General features: G+C 45.9%; 1 protein-coding gene across 4 annotated transcripts in view; it reads left to right on the top strand.

The window, feature by feature from the left end:
* Positions 1 to 20,879, top strand: part of DNAH1 (dynein axonemal heavy chain 1) — a 118,660-nt gene that overhangs the window by 61,660 nt on the left and 36,121 nt on the right. For all 4 annotated transcript variants that reach the window (XM_081900180.1, XM_081900181.1, XM_081900183.1 and 1 more), the window contains 14 exons: positions 505 to 682; positions 969 to 1,163; positions 2,116 to 2,235; positions 2,679 to 2,837; positions 3,116 to 3,220; positions 4,762 to 4,902; positions 5,642 to 5,802; positions 7,153 to 7,310; positions 7,487 to 7,660; positions 7,773 to 7,811; positions 15,619 to 15,797; positions 16,857 to 17,087; positions 18,189 to 18,385; positions 20,065 to 20,200. In XM_081900180.1, coding sequence (XP_081756306.1) covers positions 505 to 682; positions 969 to 1,163; positions 2,116 to 2,235; positions 2,679 to 2,837; positions 3,116 to 3,220; positions 4,762 to 4,902; positions 5,642 to 5,802; positions 7,153 to 7,310; positions 7,487 to 7,660; positions 7,773 to 7,811; positions 15,619 to 15,797; positions 16,857 to 17,087; positions 18,189 to 18,385; positions 20,065 to 20,200 — 2,173 coding nt within the window. The remainder of the gene's footprint in view (positions 1 to 504; positions 683 to 968; positions 1,164 to 2,115; positions 2,236 to 2,678; positions 2,838 to 3,115; positions 3,221 to 4,761; positions 4,903 to 5,641; positions 5,803 to 7,152; positions 7,311 to 7,486; positions 7,661 to 7,772; positions 7,812 to 15,618; positions 15,798 to 16,856; positions 17,088 to 18,188; positions 18,386 to 20,064; positions 20,201 to 20,879) is intronic.

Raw genomic sequence — 20,879 nt, 5'->3', positions numbered from 1 at the left:
TTTGCTCAGTGTTCTTTCCAGCTGGGCCTCTGAGGGTTTTATTTTCTTTTGATCTTGTAAAAAGAAGACCACGCATATAATAAGTGTATGGATAACAAAAATGAGCAATAATTATAGCAGTTTTACACTGATGACAACAATTATTGATTGATAGAGATAAAATGTTGGACTGCCTCCAGAGATAAAACATTTGAGCTACATCCAGAAGCAATTGATGCCTTTGCATTTCTGGCAATGAATAATTACATGCATTGACACTTCATTTGCTCTGATCAAAATAATCAAATGGGAAACTTTTTTTTTTAAAAAAAAGGCAGATTCTGCTTTATGATCTTCAAAACAGCAGAAGCCTGCATACTTATTTAGGACAAAATAGAGGAAGCGATGTGGAGAGAGAAGTTTGGGTTCACAGATGTGATGCTGTCATAAATTATACTGGACACTGCTAGATGGAAGTGTGCAACTATTTGGTTGACTCCTGTATATCTCCTCCCCACCTCATAGGACAGATGGGATTCTTCCTGCTCTTATCCGAGTGGGAGCCATAGCTACTGATCATAACAAGAAATGGTACATGTTTGATGGTCCAGTTGATGCTGTTTGGATTGAAAATATGAACACTGTGCTGGATGATAACAAGAAGTTGTGTCTCAGCTCTGGTGAAATCATTAAGCTAACAGAGGTAGCTTTCTCTTTCCTCCTTTTCGTTTCCTGGTATCTACACACACACACAATCATTTGTAAATGTATAGTCTGCTTTTCTCCGAGAAAGAGGTTGAAATGTAGACATTTACTGTATTTAGAACACAATTCTAGTATTTATGCTGGGTACTGCTGACCAGCACTGTGATTTCACTAATACATAATCCCACTTAATGAGGGATTGGAGTTTTAGGATTCCCTCCACGCTATGTACCTTTTGTGAAAAGCTGTGGGAAACAGTTTTGCTCCTTTCCTCTCATTTCCAGGCAATGACTATGATGTTTGAAGTGCAAGATTTAGCTGTTGCTTCCCCTGCCACTGTTTCCCGGTGTGGCATGGTATATCTGGAACCCAGCATTTTGGGATTACAGCCCTTCACTGAGTGCTGGCTGAAGAGAATCCCAGACATTATGAAGCCATTCACTGAAGCCCTTGACTCGCTTTTCAGCAGATTCCTAGAGGTGAACCATTACAATATTCCTATATTTTGATTCAGTGTAGAATCTGTAAGTCAGCCTAGCCTTTAGCCAAACAAAGGGATATGAACCTATCAAGTTTGCCTTTATTAGTTTTGGGGCAGCTGGTGAACACAGTTTATTAGATGACAGGAACTTCACCTGTGCGGTACAAGAGCTATAATATTCCAAAATGCCAATTTATTGTTAATTGGCTTGCAGTGGGAAAGTTCTCTGTGAATTGAGCCCTGTCTCTTTTGCTTCCAAGTTTAGCAACCGGATTGCTTTTAAGATTTTACAGTTGTGTATTCATGGTGGTTTGTTTTTTTAATGGCATTTTCTCACTTTAGGTTTTTGTGGCTCTTGCTTTCATTACTTTGTGAAGTGATTTGTTAAAATGGCATTGGGTGGTTAGCTCATTTTCATGTCTCCTGGTCACTTGTTCCTCCATATTAACAATCAACAGGTTAAGACTAATAACAGTCTTCGCTCAATGGCCAAACTAAAGTTTCTCTGGTGCTTTTCCTTCCTATATGGTGTTGCCTCAGAAGTACATATAGTTTTGAATCCCATCCTTGCCATATCAAGTGTGCCCTTGCAGAATGGGAGAAATTCAGTATAGAACTAAGTGGGGCATATGCATTCATGGAAAAATGTCCACTTGTGCAATAAGACTTTCAGCACTGTCTTCATGTAAACCTGTGTGGGTTTTCTCCCAACCCTCCAGAGCAGAATTAGGGGTGCAGGGAACATTCTGGGGGAGGAGAGTCCCATTGTGTGAATGGACCTCATTCTGTGCACACAACTTCGCGGAATTTTAATGATTGGTTTTTCTGTGTTTTTATTGATTCTAGTTTTTATTTGTAAGCCGCCTTGAGTCCCATCAGAGGAAAAAAGGCTGGAAAAGCATAATTATATGACAACAACATTTAACTCTTGATCTTCTGAACCCTTTCAGGACTCTATCAGATTTGTCCGAAGTTCAGTGAAGGAAATAATTGCCTCTACAGATGCTAACCTGACAATGAGTCTTCTCAAGTTGTTGGACTGTTTCTTTCAACCCTTCATTCCTGTTGAGGTAGGGCTGGTGTAGCTGTTGGTGCTCAGGGTCAATAGAATGGCCAACTGGGTCCAATTGAACAGATGGACGCGGAAATAAGTTCTACATTTATTGATAACAAACAGAGGAATTAGCAGACAGAAATGTACTTAAGCTTTGATATTGTTTACTGTGTTATCATTTCTGAATATCTCTTTGATAGGGTCTGATAAGTAAAGCCTAGATGCTAAACCACTTTGGGGTTAATGCTGTGACAGTTGGAATGAATTTGTTCATCAGGGACTTCATGCACCAACTGGGTTACAATAGATTTCTTTGTCCATAGAGACTGGAGCTACTTTCAGAAAAGGCATCCAAAATACATGTAGGGAATTTAGAGAGATTTTGCAGATAATCTAAGGTTTTACTTTGTCGCTAATTAACTTGTTCTGCTTCGTTTGTACTGCTAATTGAATCTTCAGGGAATGAAAAGAATTCCTCCAGAGAAAACAGCCCGTATTGGTGAACTGATTGAACCGTGGTTCATATTTGCTTTGCTCTGGAGTGTGGGTGCGACTGGGGATGCCCAAAGCCGTGTGGCCTTCAGTGTTTGGTTAAGGAACAAGATGGCAGACGAGAAGGCAAGTTGATGGAAATGGCATCTGTTCCTAAAGGCAGCTATAGGGCTCCTGTATTTCCAGAATTTGTGTGAGTTCCTTGTTTCTGCTGTCTCACAGATTAACACTGCCTGCCTTGCTTCTGAATCACTATTTTGGGAGATACTGGAAAATATAGCAACTTTAACTAAATAAACAGGATGGAATCACTCTGAAGTTGTTTCCACACACTACATTCTTTATATTGGTCTCTTCTGAAGTAAAGCTAACTGTGATGTTCACTGCCTGTTTTCTTCCCACAGATTGAATTATTGTTCCCAGAAAATGGCTTGGTCTATGACTATAAACTGAACGATGCTGGAATTAGCAGCATTGAGGAAGAAGAAGATGAAGAGTTTGTTAACATGGTAAATGAATTCTCATCAGGGGATTCAGATATCCCACCCCTTAAAAACATGCAGGAGGGGCCACATGAGCTAAACTTTGATCCCCCACTTGAATGAGGGAGCTTTATCTGTTACATCAGTGCATGCATAGATGTACACAGTAACCAAATATACAGATGTTGGAGGGGTGTGGCCAACAAGGATATTGGCAGGACCAGGACTAACCTTCTTGGGCCTGCAGCCCTCCTCACTCTATAGAATCATAGAACTGTAGAGTTGAAGGGACCACAAGGGTCATCTAGTCCACCCCCCTGCAATGCAGGAATATTTTGCCCCAACGTGGGGCTCAAACCCACAACCCTGAGATTAAGAGTCTCATGCTCTAAGGATGGAGCTAGTGTTATTTTTCCTCCCCACCCCCTTTTTTCTTTTGCAGGAGGCAAATGAGAGAGAACATTCTGACTGTTTGTGGGTGGAGGGTTGGCAAAATGATTTAGACAATTTAGAGGGGGATAAGGGTGGCGCTGTGGGTTAAACCATAGAGCCTAGGACTTGCCGATCAGAAGGTCGGCGGTTCGAATCCCTGCGTTGGGGTGAGCTCCCGTTGCTCGGTCCCTGCTCCCGCCGACCTAGCAGTTCGAAAGCACGTCAAAGTGCAAATAGGGAAGGTAAACGGGAAGGTAAGGCGGGAAGCTAAATGGCGTTTCCATGCACTGCTCTGGTTCGCCAGAAGCGGCTTAGTCATGCTGGCCACATGACCCGGAAGCTGGATGCCGGCTCCCTCAGCCAATAAAGCAAGATGAACGCCACAACCCCACAGTCGGCCACGACTGGACCTAATCGTCAGGGGTCCCTTTACCTTTACCTTAGGGGCTTAAGGGTAACCTACTCTTTTTCTTGTCCTCTCCCCCACCCCCATTAAATGCATCTTGTCACAACACTAGCATCATTTCTATTTTTTTTCCCTATTAATTATTTTATAACCATACAACACAGCATACACATCAAGCATAGTAACATTATTAAATTTTGATACTCCAGTTTTGTTTTAATAATTGACTTCACCGTCCAAAAGAATCTTAATTTTAATGCAAGAATAGAATAAATATAGTACAATCTTGCACATTTTGTATTGTAACAGCAGTGAAACAAATATTAAATAATTCTGAGCAACATTTTTAAAGTAAAGAGAAAAGTCCTTATGCCATTGCCACCAGAGTAAGCACCTTTAAGCAACTCCTACCCCTCAGCATTGAAATCTCTGTTCCTTAAGTCTAACTCTCTTTTGGCATTTAGGAAAATGGTGGTTGGGGGAGGGGATAATCCCAGATGTAGTTTCAGTGAGACTTTGTCATGGTTAACATTGAACTGGTAAAGGGAAGTAGACTTACTGGAATCTCTGGAACATTACTGTAAATTTTCTCCAAGATTCTACTGAGGTTTTTTGCAAACTTAATCCTGTATTCAGTTTCTATATTGGCTCGGACGTATTTAAGAAACTAATTACAGGATGTTTTAAGCCTCTATCTGTCCTTCCCATCAAATGTACCTGTGTCTCTTAGGTGTGCTGGGAGAATTGGATGGATTTCTCTTCATCATTTACCATGGTGCCTGATACCAGCTTTTGTGACATTATTGTTCCCACAATGAACACTGTCCAGATGGCTTTTCTGCTGGAGCTCTTGCTCACAAACCACAAACCAGTAAGTTTCCTGAATTTCAAGTGAAGTTAAGTTAGCATTGTAGAAAGGCAAATATTCTGTTGCTCAGTCAAACCAGCATTAGTTCTTTGCTCAGAATGTCCCCCCAGATGGCTACTCAGTAGACTTTTATTTGCCTCCGCTTCTGCATTCATTCATTCATTTATTAGTTTGATCTACTACAGAAGAGGTTCTCAAATGCCATTCAGCTTTATTCAGGCAGTCTCACGAAAAGATTGTGGAAGAAAATATCTGTACATGGCCCTGTACTTGATTATTAGTTTTTCTGACTAAGGCTGGATTATTAAACAGCCAACAAGGTCCTGGTCTAGGGCCTCTGCTCTTCATAATATGCCTTTGGTATAATCTACTTAATGTTTATGCAGACCTCTAAACAGCTTAGCCCAGGGTCCATAGTTTCCACAAAGTGCTGTTTTTTACAATGATCACTATGCAGAAGAATGTTATTAAAATATGAGTTAGTATATTTGATTTTGTTCTGCTTCGATTTGCAGAACAAAAAAAGGCTGTTAAGTCATTCAGTGAAACCCCCAGCAATTTTTGAGAACGGTTCTACTGCAGCAATAAACAAAGGAATCTCAAAGACACAGTTTTAAAAGCACTATAGAGTCACAATGGACTGTCAAAAACACTACTAATTGGCAAATGAGTCTGTGAAGGTGTGATTACAGTCTGCACACATTCCCCAATAGTGACAGTTTTTCTCTCTTCCAAATTGTAGATTCTTTGTATTGGACCCACAGGAACTGGAAAGACCCTCACAATAGCAGATGAGCTTCTGAAGAACCTGCCACTAGAATTTATCAGCCATTTTCTTATGTTCTCTGCTCGAACCTCAGCCAACCAGACTCAAGATCTCATTGACAGCAAACTGGATAAAAGGCAAAATTCTTTCTGCTGCTTATATACCACTTTGTTCATATTTATTTTATTTGCTTTTTAGCATTTATTAGCAATCCTGTCCAAATTTGCTAAAGAAATTTAAGCATAAAAATGTAAATTATTTAAAATCAAAGTATAGCTATTTCCCCATCCTGGGAGTGATAGCAGAAACGTCTGGCTGATCAACACTCCCATAGGGTCAGTTCAGTGGGCAAACAGGCATTGGATAAACGCTGGTTGAATGCTCTGGCCCTGGGGATTCCTACTTATTTCTGAGTCACTGGATATTTTGATATTACCATTAGTAAACAATCACATAGCCTGAATGGAAAACACTGGGTTGTTCATTGAGTCGCCCCTTGAACTTGGTGGTTTTATTCATATCTATTTAGATTTGCGGCCATACTGTGTTTTATTTATGTTATTCAACATTGATTATCTAGTGACCTGTAGCAGAAAGTTCATAAGAGCACAAGATGAGAAGCCCCGCTGGCTCAGCAAAGGCCCATCTAGTCCATCATCCTCTTCTCAAGGTGGCCAACCACATGCCTATGGGAAGCCTTCAAGCAGGAGCTGGGTGCAACAGCACTCTCCAAACTTGTGGTACCTAGAAACTGCCATTCAGATGCACATTGCTTCTCATAGTGGAGATAGTATTCATGGAAATAATTCATAGAATTGTAGAGTTGGAAGGGACCCTGAGGATCATCCAGGCAGGAATATGCAGCTGTCCAAAACAGGGATTGAACCTGTGGCCTTGGTGTTGTCAGCACCATGCTCTAACTAACTGAGCCATAGTGGGGAGGTATGTGTATATGTGGTATACATACAGCAACACTCTTGTGTTTCTTTTTGCTATGATTGCTGCTGCTGTTACAATGTCTTGCCCACCCTTCACCATGAGGTTCCTGGGCAGGTTACAGTAATTTAAAAATCCAATATTAACAACAGTTTAAAAAAAATTACAGTTCTAGGAATAGGGTGAATCCTAAAAATATATATTGCAAGCATCAATAGCATAGGTGCCAGGAGGGAATTAGGGCTGCCATAAACAACGCCCCCTTTCCTGGGCTCCAGCCCCACAAACATCTGAGGGTGAGGGAACTACCAAGAGGTCCCTGTTTGCTGATGTTGATATGCAAGAGTCAAGATCAGCACTGAGGAGCATATTCTACACTTGAGAGATTAATACTTTTCCTGTCAGCATTAACGGATTATACATGGATTCACCAACTAATCGACATGCTCATCATGTTAAAAGTATAGTCTCTTCAGCAGCCTTTTTCCAAATTGTATCTTGACTGCAGTGTGTTCCACTGTGATGTAGTTTTTTTGTCTGGTTCTATATAGGCGCAAGGGAGTTTTTGGTCCTCCACTTGGCAGATACTTCATATTTTTCATTGATGACCTGAACATGCCCGCGCTAGAGACCTATGGTGCCCAGCCACCTATTGAGCTTCTTCGGCAATGGATGGATCATAATGGCTGGTACGATAGGAAACAAATTGGTATGACATACTTTCTTTACTTAATTTACCAAATTATTCTATACACAAATACTTTCCGTTCCAGGCCAGCAAGGCTAGTTCTGAAGTAACCTGCCTCTGGTGCACATACAGCTTTCCCCCCACTGGAGTCTTGGCATTCATACCTTCTCTCATTTTTCTGTGGAATATTTTGTCAGGTACCTTTAAGAAATTAGTAGATATTAACTTTGTTGGTGCCATGGGACCGCCGGGTGGAGGAAGAAATGCAATCAGCCCACGCCTCACCCGCCATTTCAACTATCTATCTTTCACTGAACTGGAGGATAGCAGCAAGAAGAAAATCTTTTCTACCATTCTAGACAATTGGATGGGTGAGTTATGAAAATACATCCCCCCTTTTTTATACAGCTCTCATATGCCATGTGACTGAGGAAATGTTTGATAGTGGAATGTGACACCATTTTTCTTTCTTGATTATTTTAGCTGGACGTCTAGGAGAAGTATGTTACAGAGAGCCAGTTCGTAAGTAACCTGAGCACAAGTTAATCAATTGTCTTATGTAAGGCTTGGGGAAATAAGTCATTTGCTTGATGGTGATGATAGAAGTTTTTGGACCAAAAGCATTAGGAGAGTGGTCTTTGCTTCAGCAGATGGATGCCCATTTCTTCAAACACAATAACATGGATAAGCTTAAGTATGCCAATTTTTGGCTTACCTAAGGGAGCTCCATACTTTATGCTGCAGGCACATGTCCTGTCTGTACACTAGTGTTGGACCAGAGTTCCCTGCAGGAACCATGTGACTTGTGGACAATACCCATTTGTTTGTGCTACAGCCTCCCAACTGATTATACATGCATGTATCTCACAAGATAGCTCCCTGGCAGCCACATTATGGAGAAAAGGCAGCTACACATAACCTCAAAGTAAGAGTAATGGAAACAGACCCTTCTGTATTTTTTTCTAATCTGGTTTAAACAATTCTCGCTCAGCAGGTGCCAGTTTCTCTAGTTAGAAAACTTGAGTTTTTGATTTGGGGATAATTTATGCAGAATTCTTAACAGTGCAAGAACAAATCTGGGGTTAAGCTGAATTTGAATCTTGACGAGATCAAAGTCCTGTGGGTTGGTGGTTCCCAGGTTCAGGAATTGGATAGTATGCTTGTCCTGTGTGGGGTCCCATTCCCCACAAAGGAGCAGGTGTGCAGTCTGCTGGTACTCCAGGAAATGTCTCTGTCACTGGAAGCCTGGGTGGCTGCAGTGCCTTTGACCAGGTCTGGCTCGTATGCAAACTGCAACTGCAACCATTCCAAGAACAAACCTCATGTTTAGTGAGGAAAGAACTTAACCATGAGTTCCAGTTCAGATGGCACACTAAGCCGCACATTTGCTTCACTCAGCACAGCACAAGAGCAAAAAAGGGCTGGGGAGGAGAAAAGTGGCTATGAGCTGCTTTCTGGGGGCCTGCCAGAGTCTGGCTTACTATGTTGTATGAACCATGTTGTCACGGCCACCCAGGACGGGTCCCAGCTCACAAGAGACCTCACTCCGTTGCAGTTTATTTACAGGAAAAGTTTATTGAAGATTTCTGCTTCTCGTACAGTTCAACATCGTGGCCGTACGTCTGTCACGTTAGACCGCTGAAGTCCCCTCTGACTCCTCCCCTCTTCCACACCAACTTAATAGCCTGGCTCTAGACCACCTCTTCCTCTCCTTTCTTTTCCGCAGGGTCTTCCTGCCCCCCTGGGTTCCCTCTCTCCGTGACTCGCCTGAGGCTGAATCCTCTGCCGCCTCTTCCCCCCTCCTTCTGGCTTTAGGGCCGGGCTCCTCCCCTGAGCTCTCTCCACTTCCGCGCGCCTCTACGTTTGAACTTGGCGCGCGTACGTTGCTGCTGACCTTTCTTTCGACCGCTACACCACCCCTTGTTCTGCTCTCCACCCTTTCCGGCTGAACACCTTGCTCCAACCCCCTTTCTCTGTTCTCTTCTAATCCTGCTCCCTCCGAGAGGCTGACGACTCCACCCCCTTTACTCCGTTCCGGCTGAGACGCCTCTTGCTGCGTCTGTCTTCCACTGGGCTCCTCTCCGCTTCTCCCTTCTCCTCCCTTTTGCTTGATTAAGGTAACCCCCTTTTGAGAATCCTCTGACTCGCTGCTCAGACTCGTGGATTCCCTCAGAATTCCGTCATCTTCTTCCTCATCCTTCTGCCCCTCCTCCCACTCGCTCTCCGTCTCCTCTGTCATCTCCTCCTCTCTCCCAGAAACCCTGACATCCATCCCCCCCTCGAAGCCCCCCCTTCCCCCCTCCCGCTCGCCGGGTGCAGGTTGAGGAAAACGTGGTTCTTCCGGGGTCGGTTCAGGATACAAGTTGTCCACTTCAACGTTCTCCTCTGTCATCTCCGTATATGTGTGTTCGAACTCGGGTTCCCCACCCACAGACCTCACAGTCTCTTCCTCCATCACTGCTTCTCCTGGCGCTGCCTGCCAAGGACCTACCATCCATCTCTGACTCCATGCCTCCCTTGGCTGATCCACCCACCAACAAGGGCCTGTCTCCTCCCCCCCCAGTCTCGGATCCCTGGTCGGGCTTGTTTCGGGCGTATGGCCCTCGGGTGAGGAGAAACCCTCGAACGTGCTGTCTGACAAAGTGGGCGTGAAAAGCCAATCATCAAAATACTCCTCGGGCATGGGCTTGTGCGGAAAAAGTGCATGGAACTCCTCCTTCAACAGGGGTTCGTCCAACGCGTAACCCGGCACCCAGCTATTGGCAGAGGCCGGAGTGCCTTCCCTGGCTAGAAAATATTCAACTCCCTCCTCCCCCCATCTCGAGTCCAGTATCTCTGTGACCTCGTTAAGAGGTTCTGGTCTTGGCGATTCCCCCCCCTCAGGCGCCCTCCTACGTGGCTCTGGGAGTGCTCCTGACTCTTGAAACCTGTGTGGGGTTTTGTAGGGAGTGAGCACCGACCTATGAAAGACCGGGTGCACCCTGGAACCCTCCGGAAGGGCTAGACGAAAAGCCACCGGATTGATCTTAGCCTCAACTTGATATGGCCCTAGCTGCCTGTGTCCTAACTTCTTCTTGGCCAATGACCTGGCCGGCATCGCGTGGTCTGCTAACCACACCCAGTCCCCAATCTGGATGTCCTCTCCCGCCCTCCTGTGCTTATCGGCCTGCACCTTATACGCCTGTTTTGCCAGCTCCAAATGTCTCCGCAGCTCCTCGTGCACCTCTTGCAACTCCGCTGCAAACTGGTCGGCATCTTGAGGCCCCCCCCCTCCTGGTGCCGCAAATCTCGGGAAGGTTCTGGGATGACGGCCATTGTTCGCGAAGAAAGGCGTCACCCCGGTGGATGCGTGTTTCGTGTTGTTGTAGGCGAATTCAGCCATCGGCAGATAGTCCACCCACGCCGCAGGTCGCTGGTTGGCGTAGCACCGCAGGTACTGCTGCATGATCGCGTTGACCCTCTCCGCTTGACCGTTGGTTTGTGGATGTCTCGCCGATGTCAGGTTGATTTTGACGTGCAAGATGCCCAGAAGCTTTCGCCAGAAAGTGGAAACAAACTGGCGCCCCCTGTCGGACAAGACGGACTGCGGAAGTCCATGCACTCTGAAGACGTGATCGATGAAGAGCTTTGCGGTCTGTTCTGCCGTCGCCACCTTGGCACAAGGGATGAAATGCGCCATCTTGGTGAACAAGTCCACCACCACTAACACCGCCGTCTTACCTCTGGAGCTGGGCAGGTCCGTAACAAAGTCCAACGCTACCCTCTCCCACGGTTGCTGCGGTGTCTCCAGCGGTTCTAGCAATCCCGCCTGCTTCTGGTGCACTGGTTTGGACCTCTGGCAGATATCACACCTGGCGACGTAGTCCGCCACCTCTCCTCTCATCTGGGGCCACCAAAAGTCTCTAGCCACCAACTCCATCGTCTTCTCTTTGCCGAAATGGCCTGCACTAGGGGCGTCATGCAATTGTTGCAGAACCTTGGCTCGAAGATCGTCGGTGGGCACGTAAAGGGCACCCTTACGAGTCAAAAGTCCATCTTGCAATTGGAACTCATCGTTGTCTCGCGACCCTCCGCGTAGCTCCTCCATCTTGGACTGTGCAAACTGATCCCTTTGCAACGCGCGTCGCACCGCGTCCAGGTCGACTGCGATGGTAGCGCACGTCCACGCCTGCGGTGCGAAAATGTGCTTTGCTGCGATTGGAGCTGCTTCCTCCAAGTATTGCGGCTTTCGGGACAGCGCGTCTGCAATAACATTGGAGTCTCCTGGGATGTATTCTATTTTGAAGTCGAAATCCGCAAAGAACTCCGCCCAGCGCATGTGTCGCTGGGTCTGTAACTTAGCCGTCCGCCAATACTCTAAGTTCTTGTGATCCGTGCGGACTTGCACCGTGTGCTTGGCTCCTATTAAGAAGTGTCGCCACGCTTTGAAAGCTGCATGAATGGCCAACAACTCCCTGTCCCATATGGTATAATTGCGCTCCGTCTTGCTGAGCTTCCGGGAGTAGAACGCACCCGGTCTCCAGTTGCCTTGTGAATCCTCTTGCAAAAGAACGGCCCCAACCGCTCTGTCTGACGCATCGGTCTCTACCCGCATGGGTCTGCCGGGATTCACGTGGAGCAGCTGCTCTTCGGAGGCGAAAAGACCTTTAAGCGTCCGGAAGGACCGCTCCGCTTGTTCGGTCCAGACGAACTTCTTCTTCTTGGAACTGAGGGTGTCAGTGATAGCCGCCGTCGCGCTCGCAAAACCTTTAATAAACTTGCGGTAAAAATTGGCAAAGCCGATGAACCTCTGGACCTCTTTCCGATTTCGAGGGCTTTTCCAGTCCAACAGCGCTTGAACCTTAGCCCTGTCCATGGCCAGTCCCTCGTCGGACAACTTGTAGCCAAGGAAATCAACCTCTCTGACATCAAACTGGCATTTTTCCAACTTGGCGTACAGCCTGTGGTCCTTCAGCCTCTGCAGGACCTCCCTCACGTCCTTATCGTGATCCTCCGGCGATTCCGAGAAAATCAGGATATCGTCGAGAAAGCAGACACACTTCTTGTAGAGGAGACCTGCTAGCACGTGGTGCATAAATGCTTGAAAAACGTGGCTGCCATTTTGGAGACCGAAAGGCATGACTCTGTATTCGTATGTGCCCAGAGGGGTGAACATGGCGGTCTTCCACTCATCTCCTTTCCGGATGCGGATGAGATTGTAAGCTCCACGTAGGTCCAGCTTGGTGAAAATCTTGCCCCTCCTGACGGTCGCTAAAAGGTCGTCAATCTTGGGCATGGGGAAAGCTTTGGGCTTAGTCAAGCTGTTTATGAACCTGTAATCCACTATAAGCCTTTTTTGGGGCGTGTTTTTCTTCTTCACAAAGAACACAGGGCTGCCACCCGCTGCTTTAGATTCCTGGATGAAACCTCGCTTGAGGTTATGGTCTATGAACTCCCGAAGCTCTTGCATCTCGTCTTCCGACATGGAGTACAGCTTGGCAGCAGGCAGTTGCGCCCCTGGCACTAAATCAATCGCGCAGTCGTAAGGTCTGTGAGGCGGCAACTTGTCAGCTTCCTTCTCACAGAAAACCTCCAAGAAGTCCTGGTACTTGTGAGGCACTGTTTGCACCATACCCAGATGCAACTGCTGCTCGGCTTCTCCTCCCTGATCGGTCTGAAAGCAATGCTGAGCACAATACGATGAACAAAAGGTGATCTGCCGCTGGTACCACGCAACCGCGGGACTGTGCCTCTCCAGCCAACTCATGCCTAACACGATGGGTGTGTCCGATAAGTGGGTGACATTGAAACTAATAAGTTCTCGATGGTTGCCAATCTGCATCATCATGGGAGGGGTTTGCTGCACCACTTGCCCCCCCAGCAACTTCCTGCCGTCTACCGTGACCACGTTTAGAGGCGTCGTTGCAGGCAGGAGCGCCATGTTGTGCTGCTTAACGAACTGCAGTCCCACGAAGTCGGCGTTGCTTCCCGAATCGATCGTTATTGGAACCTCGAGGAGTCTCCCATCAGGCAACTGGAGTGTTGCTGTGAGCAGAACTGCCGGTCTGGGAGGCAAAGGGTCCACGCTCTGCAGTGATGCTGGGGGCTTGTCTACAGATCCGCCTGGCTGAGCCCCAGTAGCTCTGCTTCCAGCCAGGCACTGTCGTTTCCCTGAAGCTGCTCCCCTGGTTGCACCTCTGCTGTTACAGTTGCCAGTGCTGCAGTGTGCTTCTGGAGCCTCCGGGGGCACTCTTTCGCCATATGGTGCGCACTGTCACAGATGTAACACTTCCTGGTTCCTCTAGGAGGCTTCGCTTTGGCTGCACCAGGGACAGGGCTCTGGGATGGCTTCTGAGCCCTAGCACCACCAATCTCCATTGGCTCCTCGCTGTCCTTCCCCATTGGCGAGGGGTGCGCACGGCTGAAATCCCTGTGCACAAAAGGGAGAGTCCTCGCTTGCGCACGCGCTTGGGGCCCGTCCTCCTCGTGCCACGGACGTCCCTCATGTCGAATTCCAATAGCTAAAGCCCGTTGCACCACGTCTTCTAGGGTCTGGGGTCTGTCCCCCCTAGCGATCTCATCCTTGATGGGGGGGCTCAATCCCTCCCAAAAAAGATCTCTGACCGGCTTACTGTCCTTTGGCCAATCTAAGGCGGTGAGCAATGCAAAAAATTTAGAGTGGTATTGGCGCACAGTCGCTTTCCCCTGCCTCAGCCCGTGCATTTGACGGCGCGCAATGTCCACATCCACAGAGGATTGAAAACAAGAATCCATCGCTTTGATGAACGCAGTTGAATTGCGACGGGCCGGTCCATCTTCGCGCCACAGATTGCGTAGCCAAGCCCTGGCCTCCCCATGCAGGTGCGAAACAATGAACCCCACTTTCTCCTCCTCATCTTTAAAATCGTGACGGAGTAAATGCAGTGCATATACGACGTCCGCTCTGAAATTGGGATAGTCTTGCAAGTTGCCATTAAAATGCGGAACCAGGGCACCCCCCCTCCGTCCAAGCGCAATGCCCTCCGCTCTGGAACCTGGGGCCCCCGCCCTGTCCGCGTGTTCCCACCTTGCCTGCAAATCCTGGCACGTCTTCTCCAAGTCGTCATTCTTCTTCTGCGAAGCAATGACTGCCGATGTGAGAGCGGTAACCTGATCCCGCAGTGCAACCAGCTGCTCCTCAGCGCTCATGGCTGCTCCCGTTCGTGAGCTTCGCAAAAAAAATTTTTTGCTTTCTGAGAGGGGACTTACTGTCACGGCCACCCAGGACGGGTCCCAGCTCACAAGAGACCTCACTCCGTTGCAGTTTATTTACAGGAAAAGTTTATTGAAGATTTCTGCTTCTCGTACAGTTCAACATCGTGGCCGTACGTCTGTCACGTTAGACCGCTGAAGTCCCCTCTGACTCCTCCCCTCTTCCACACCAACTTAATAGCCTGGCTCTAGACCACCTCTTCCTCTCCTTTCTTTTCCGCAGGGTCTTCCTGCCCCCCTGGGTTCCCTCTCTCCGTGACTCGCCTGAGGCTGAATCCTCTGCCGCCTCTTCCCCCCTCCTTCTGGCTTTAGGGCCGGGCTCCTCCCCTGAGCTCTCTCCACTTCCGCGCGCCTCTACGTTTGAACTTGGCGCGCGTACGTTGCTGCTGACCTTTCTTTCGACCGCTACACCACCCCTTGTTCTGCTCTCCACCCTTTCCGGCTGAACACCTTGCTCCAACCCCCTTTCTCTGTTCTCTTCTAATCCTGCTCCCTCCGAGAGGCTGACGACTCCACCCCCTTTACTCCGTTCCGGCTGAGACGCCTCTTGCTGCGTCTGTCTTCCACTGGGCTCCTCTCCGCTTCTCCCTTCTCCTCCCTTTTGCTTGATTAAGGTAACCCCCTTTTGAGAATCCTCTGACTCGCTGCTCAGACTCGTGGATTCCCTCAGAATTCCGTCATCTTCTTCCTCATCCTTCTGCCCCTCCTCCCACTCGCTCTCCGTCTCCTCTGTCGTCTCCTCCTCTCTCCCAGAAACCCTGACACATGTGATACAAGCCATTGTTAGAATTCTGTTTATCTCTGCTTAAGTTATTAGGTGCATTTTAATTGTACTATGATTTAATTTTAGTATACCACCTTGAGACTGATGTGGGAGGCAGTATAAAAAATCTTAATGAATAAGTTGTGTGGTTGTACTACAACTGCACATTAGGCAGTAATATAGATTGTGAGGATGGGAAACATCTTCTGTGAGATAAAGTCATTGGTAAATCTCACTATGTCTCAAGCTAGCCTGCCCTATTTCTATGTGATCACTCATGGTTCTTTCTTTCCTAAAGCCCCCACTGAAATGCTGACCATCTTTTGGGTTTTTTAGCTGGATGCCCACAGGTGCAGGACTTAAGCGAACCCCTTGTTGATGCAACTATACGAGTGTATTCCACTATCACATCCCAACTGTTGCCTACTCCAGCAAAATCTCACTATACGTTTAATTTGAGGGATCTGTCCAAGGTTTTCCAGGGCATGCTCATGGCAGAACCTGCCAAAATTATGGTAAGTGCTCCCTTCACAATATCTGCTCTGTGACAGGAATTTTAGTTGCTGGAAATTGCGTATTATTTCTCGATAAAATGACACACCGAATAGTTATCCCTTTGTTGTGTGCATCGCATACCACTGCACTAAGTGCAAGTAATAAGACATAATCTAGGCCTGATTGTGGGGATCTGGGGCAAAATATTGGGGTTGCTTTTTTCTCTCTTGTTGGCAGCAGCAAGTGTATCACACCTCTTTCATTCACTCATAGTCCCCCTACCTCAGGAGAACTTTATTCTGCAGTATCCATGGTAGAGCTTTACCGCAAACCCAGTACAATCGAGCTTGGGTGTCCATGAGTCCCTCATATATCTAGCAATAAAATCTGAGTGCATGATTTTATCCGCAGAACTCCACCTCCCAGTTTCCTTAAGTTTTGGCCAGCCATTCTTACAGTGCAATCCTAAGTGGGGTGTGGGTGGAGATGTGTGGCAGACTTTCCTTTTTTTTCCCTTTCCTTGAGTGGATCTTTATTTTTAAAAAAACAAAGAAACAAACCACTCCTTGATTCCAGTAGAAGGAGAATTAGTTATAACAGGTCTAGACTGGCATAGGAGAGGGACCCGATTCCAGGGCCTCTCTGAAGGACAGAGGGGCCTGTGATCTAGCAGATCCAAGGCCACCCCTTCTGTGCACCAGAACTCTCCATTTCAAAGCCCGACACTGACTAATTGTAGCAGAAACTCTACCAGCAGCAGAGCTAAACCCACAGAGCTTTTTGAAGACGTAGGAGGGGTCTCCATGGCAGCATATCCTCCACTAGCAAGACTGGTTTGTGTTATGGGGAGAGACCCATTGTCCTCTAAACCCCTCCAGTCAGTGGATCTAGGGTTTAGATTTGCTCTGGTAGTTTAGAAACATTTTCTTATAAATCTGGTTGGGAAAGGGTTGTTTTTCACACTGTAGGGTCAGTGTCTTAGGGGGAAGAATCAACGTGGAACAAGAAATAACATTCTTTGGGGTTGTGTGAGTAATAATGAAAGGTTGTTTAAGGTTGTCACTGGAATTATTTGCCAGAATAAAGCGGACCTTCTGAGGCTGTGGTATCATGAGAGTTGCCGTGTGTTTCGTGACCGTCTGGTTAATGAGGAGGACCGAACTTGGTTTGATGACTTGATGAAGAGCGTGATGTCTGAATGGGATACCACCTTTGAGGAAGTTGTTCCTTATAAGCCCCTTCTCTATGGGGATTTCATGAACCCAGGTTCTGATGTGAAGCTTTATGAATTAATTGCCGAAAGAGAGAAGGTAGGATTCATAAGATGCTTCTCCATTTTTGTACTTCTTCCAGCTTTCATTCCTTTATGCACAACATATAATATGGGTGCAGTTAATAAAAGCATTGGGTGTCCAGAGTTGTGTTTCTAGAATATACTTTATGCTTGGCAAGCCTATACTAGAAGTGATTATGATTTTCAGAGGAAAGAAACAACAACAAGGTTGTACAAGGATAGACTGAGCACTAGAAGCATGCTGAGAATGATAGATGAACATGGATGGAAGAGGATAGAACAGACCTAGATAATGCTGTTTCCTCTGACTGCCCCCTGTGTTCAGGCAAGTAATAAAGAACAGTTGGGAATCTGCTATGCAGATGACTTTAGCACAGTACTTGGGCTTGGAAAATGCAATAAACTAGGAAGAGGAACAAGTTTAATGTTCATAGTACTGCAGTGGATGCCATTAAAATCTGTACAGGTGACCTTTGCAGGTAATTATCCTTCCTGCAGAACTCCCAACTGGAAGGATATTGTGCGTACTGAGAAAATGTTAATTAAGCAAAGGGTAAAAATATAACGATTTTAATAAGGAGAGTGTACTTTGCATTCACTGCCATGTAGTCAAGGATAATAATAACAGTATGTCTTCTTTCATGATCACTAAGTGAATTATAGATAATTAATCCAGCCTCTTAGGTAGGCAGATGTTCATCACACCCATTGCCCAGATAGATAAAATGTGGATGAGGGATTAAATAACTTATGACACAATAGCTAAACTCAAATTGATACTCTGAAATCCTTGCAAGTGTGTTGCTCTAATCCTATTGAACTTGGCTATGATTTACAGTGAACATTATTTAAATAGTTAACTTTATCTGTGAAAGATTTTGGTTGGGGAGTTAAAGAAAGGCTGCTTGCTCTTCTTTTTTGATGGGTGTACATCCTAGATAATCTATTTTCATTTTCACTGAGTAGGCTTTCTAAGACGGTGGGTATTTTTTTCACCCCTGTCTTCCCTTATTGACAGGATCTGATGGGCATAGAGGTGGATGGTCCATTGATGGCCTTCTCAGAGAGGCATGCTTAGTTCCTGCTCCTATTCTTCTTCCTCTCTTTTTGACTATAGCTTATGCACGTGATTGAGGAGTACATGGAGGAATACAATCAGATCAATACTACCAAGATGAAGCTAGTTCTTTTCATGGACGCTATGCAACACATTTGCCGAATCACCCGTATTCTGCGCCAGGCACTGGGCAATGCTCTTCTCTTGGGTGTTGGTGGCAGTGGAAGGCAATCTCTCACCAAATTAGCATCTCACATGTAAGATATGAATGATATTAAAGGTTTCTGAGCCAGTGGATAGTGACAGAATGATCAGAAAAAGCAGTGAGTTTGGGTTTGGGTTTTTTAGGATTTATGTTCTTCATTTCTACTTCTGAGTTCAGTTTGCTCACATCATATGAAGAAAGCTTGACACTGTTCACATCATTTTCCAGCTGTACAGAAAGTAACCATAGTGAAGAAACTGGGATTTTCCTTGCCTTCCCACCCAATGTACGTGAATGCCTCCAGGTCCACCTCGCATCCACTTTATAACACTGGAATATGGTCTTTGGGCCTATGCACATAGAGCCTAATGGGCACAGGCCTAATCTGTGTAACCATTGCCTCTCAAAATGGAAAAGGAATTGCTCAGATTCTGGCAATATGCATTAGACTTCCGCCACATAGGCCCTATATACTTATTCTTACTCGACTACAAGTGATCACCAAAGAAGAAGAATATTATTATTTATTAAAAGTTATATCCTACTTTTCATATCTGGGTCTTAGCTTACAAAAATTTAAATATAAATGCTTAGAGAAGCTTTGGTATGCCCCTCACTAATTACCTTCTCCAGCAACATGAGAAAAAGCTGTTATGTTCTACCCGAATGGTAGGAATGGTTTCACTGGTTGAAGGTCATCAGCCTCACCCTAGTTTCTCAGCTGCTTTGGTTAAGTAGTTTTTTTCTAGTTCTGCTGTAAAAATTGTTAGATTCTTATCTTAGGGTCACTCTTGTTGTTTTAATTTGCCCTTCACCCTAAAGCTCCAGGGTAGGTTACAACAATTGTTAGAGAAGTAGATGTTTGTTTTCTCTCTTTGTGTTTTTGTGTCTTGGTCAACTGACCTGTTTGAGTATGGCAAGGATGCAAACTGGATTCTGCAAGCTGCCTATTTCCCTCAAATTCTTTTTCCTGCCTTTGACCATAAGGTGGCCCTGTAACTCTCACAGATTACCTTCTTCCAGTGATACAGAACTACCACTCAGTTAGCAACCAACAGTTCTTTCTGTGTCTTTCTCCCTTGTATACGTATTAGCATCATAGCTGTCAACTTACAGATTTGAAAATAAGGGACCAGCAGCCAAAATAAGGGACCTGCAGCCTCACCTGTTCTAGGCACTGCAGTCTTCCTGTCCTCCTGCAGTCTAGTCAAACTCATGCTAGTAGCTTCGAGAACACTGTCCAACCAACTTTGTAACCAGAGGTTCAACTGAATAGAATCTGAATCACATGCACCACAAGGCCTATGCAGCCTCAACTTAAGATGGCTCCCCGGCCTGGCTTTGCACTGCAAAGTTTGCAGCAGCACATGCAACAAAATGGCGTCCAGCATTCCAAAAACCCCTCAGCTTGCATTAACTAGCCACACACAAGGCATGCAAGCTCTACCCCCCCCCAGTCGTTCTTAGATTTCTTATTGGGTGAGCAACACAGCCAAGCAACACAGTTGGAGCCTCCCTCCTCCCTGGCCAGCAGGGAGGGAGGGAGAGGAGCTGCTTCCTTTGAAATTTAAGGGGCATCATTTAAGGGACATCCATGGGACATCCATCAATAAGGGACAGCAGCGGGACATGGCGCTGGAATAAGGGACTGTCCCTTCAAATAAGGGACACTTGACAGCTATGATTAGCATATTGTAGCCCATGCCCTGATTATAATCATTTCCTTTTTAGAGCTGATTATGAATGTTTTCAAATAGAACTTTCCAAGAACTATGGGATATCTGACTGGAGAGAAGACCTCAAAAAGATCATGCTGAAGGCTGGTCTGCAAAACTTATCCATTACCTTTCTGTTTACAGATACGCAGGTAATTGAAGCTGTTGGGAATGAAATGTCTTCTTGTGCTGGATAGCTAAACCTTTAAATGAATGTTGCTCACATTTGTACCAATTTTGTCACTCACATCTATTGTTTTATTTTCCCAACTAGTCTTAGCTTAACAAGTTTACTTGAAAAACTGAACTTCTATGTTTTGATAAAAACTGTGCTGTACCTGATACCTGAATGACATTTCTCTTGGTGGTGCTAAGAACTCTTAACTGTTAAGGAGTTAGATTACTAAACATGTTGGCCAAATTTTACACACATGGGTGCCAACAGGTAAGAATCACAAATATAAATTACACTGATATTTGGGTACCCTGCAAACCAAAAATTGCATCGTACCTCTGCGGCTTATCCAGATGATCTGTGGTTAGATATGTTGCAGTGCAATCCTGTGGAATAATCCCATTTACACAACTTGTTGAAGGACAACAACCATACTTCTAGGTAGTTGTGTACTGCAGTCAACTATATCATACAGGCTGAAGAAGAAGAAGAAGAAGAAGAAGAAGAAGAAGAAGAAGAAGAAGAAGAAGAAGAAGAAGAAGAAGAAGAAGCAGCAGCAGCAGCAGCAGGTGGCTTACACAATGGTGTGGCACTGTGCATAAGGGAAGGAATATCAGTTTCATGCACTGGGTCATGCACTCAGCATTTAAAACATT

Source organism: Podarcis melisellensis (genome assembly GCF_964234715.1).
Source record: "Podarcis melisellensis genome assembly, chromosome: 2".
Taxonomy (NCBI): domain Eukaryota; kingdom Metazoa; phylum Chordata; class Lepidosauria; order Squamata; family Lacertidae; genus Podarcis; species Podarcis melisellensis.
This window is presented reverse-complemented; position numbering and strand designations above follow the sequence as displayed.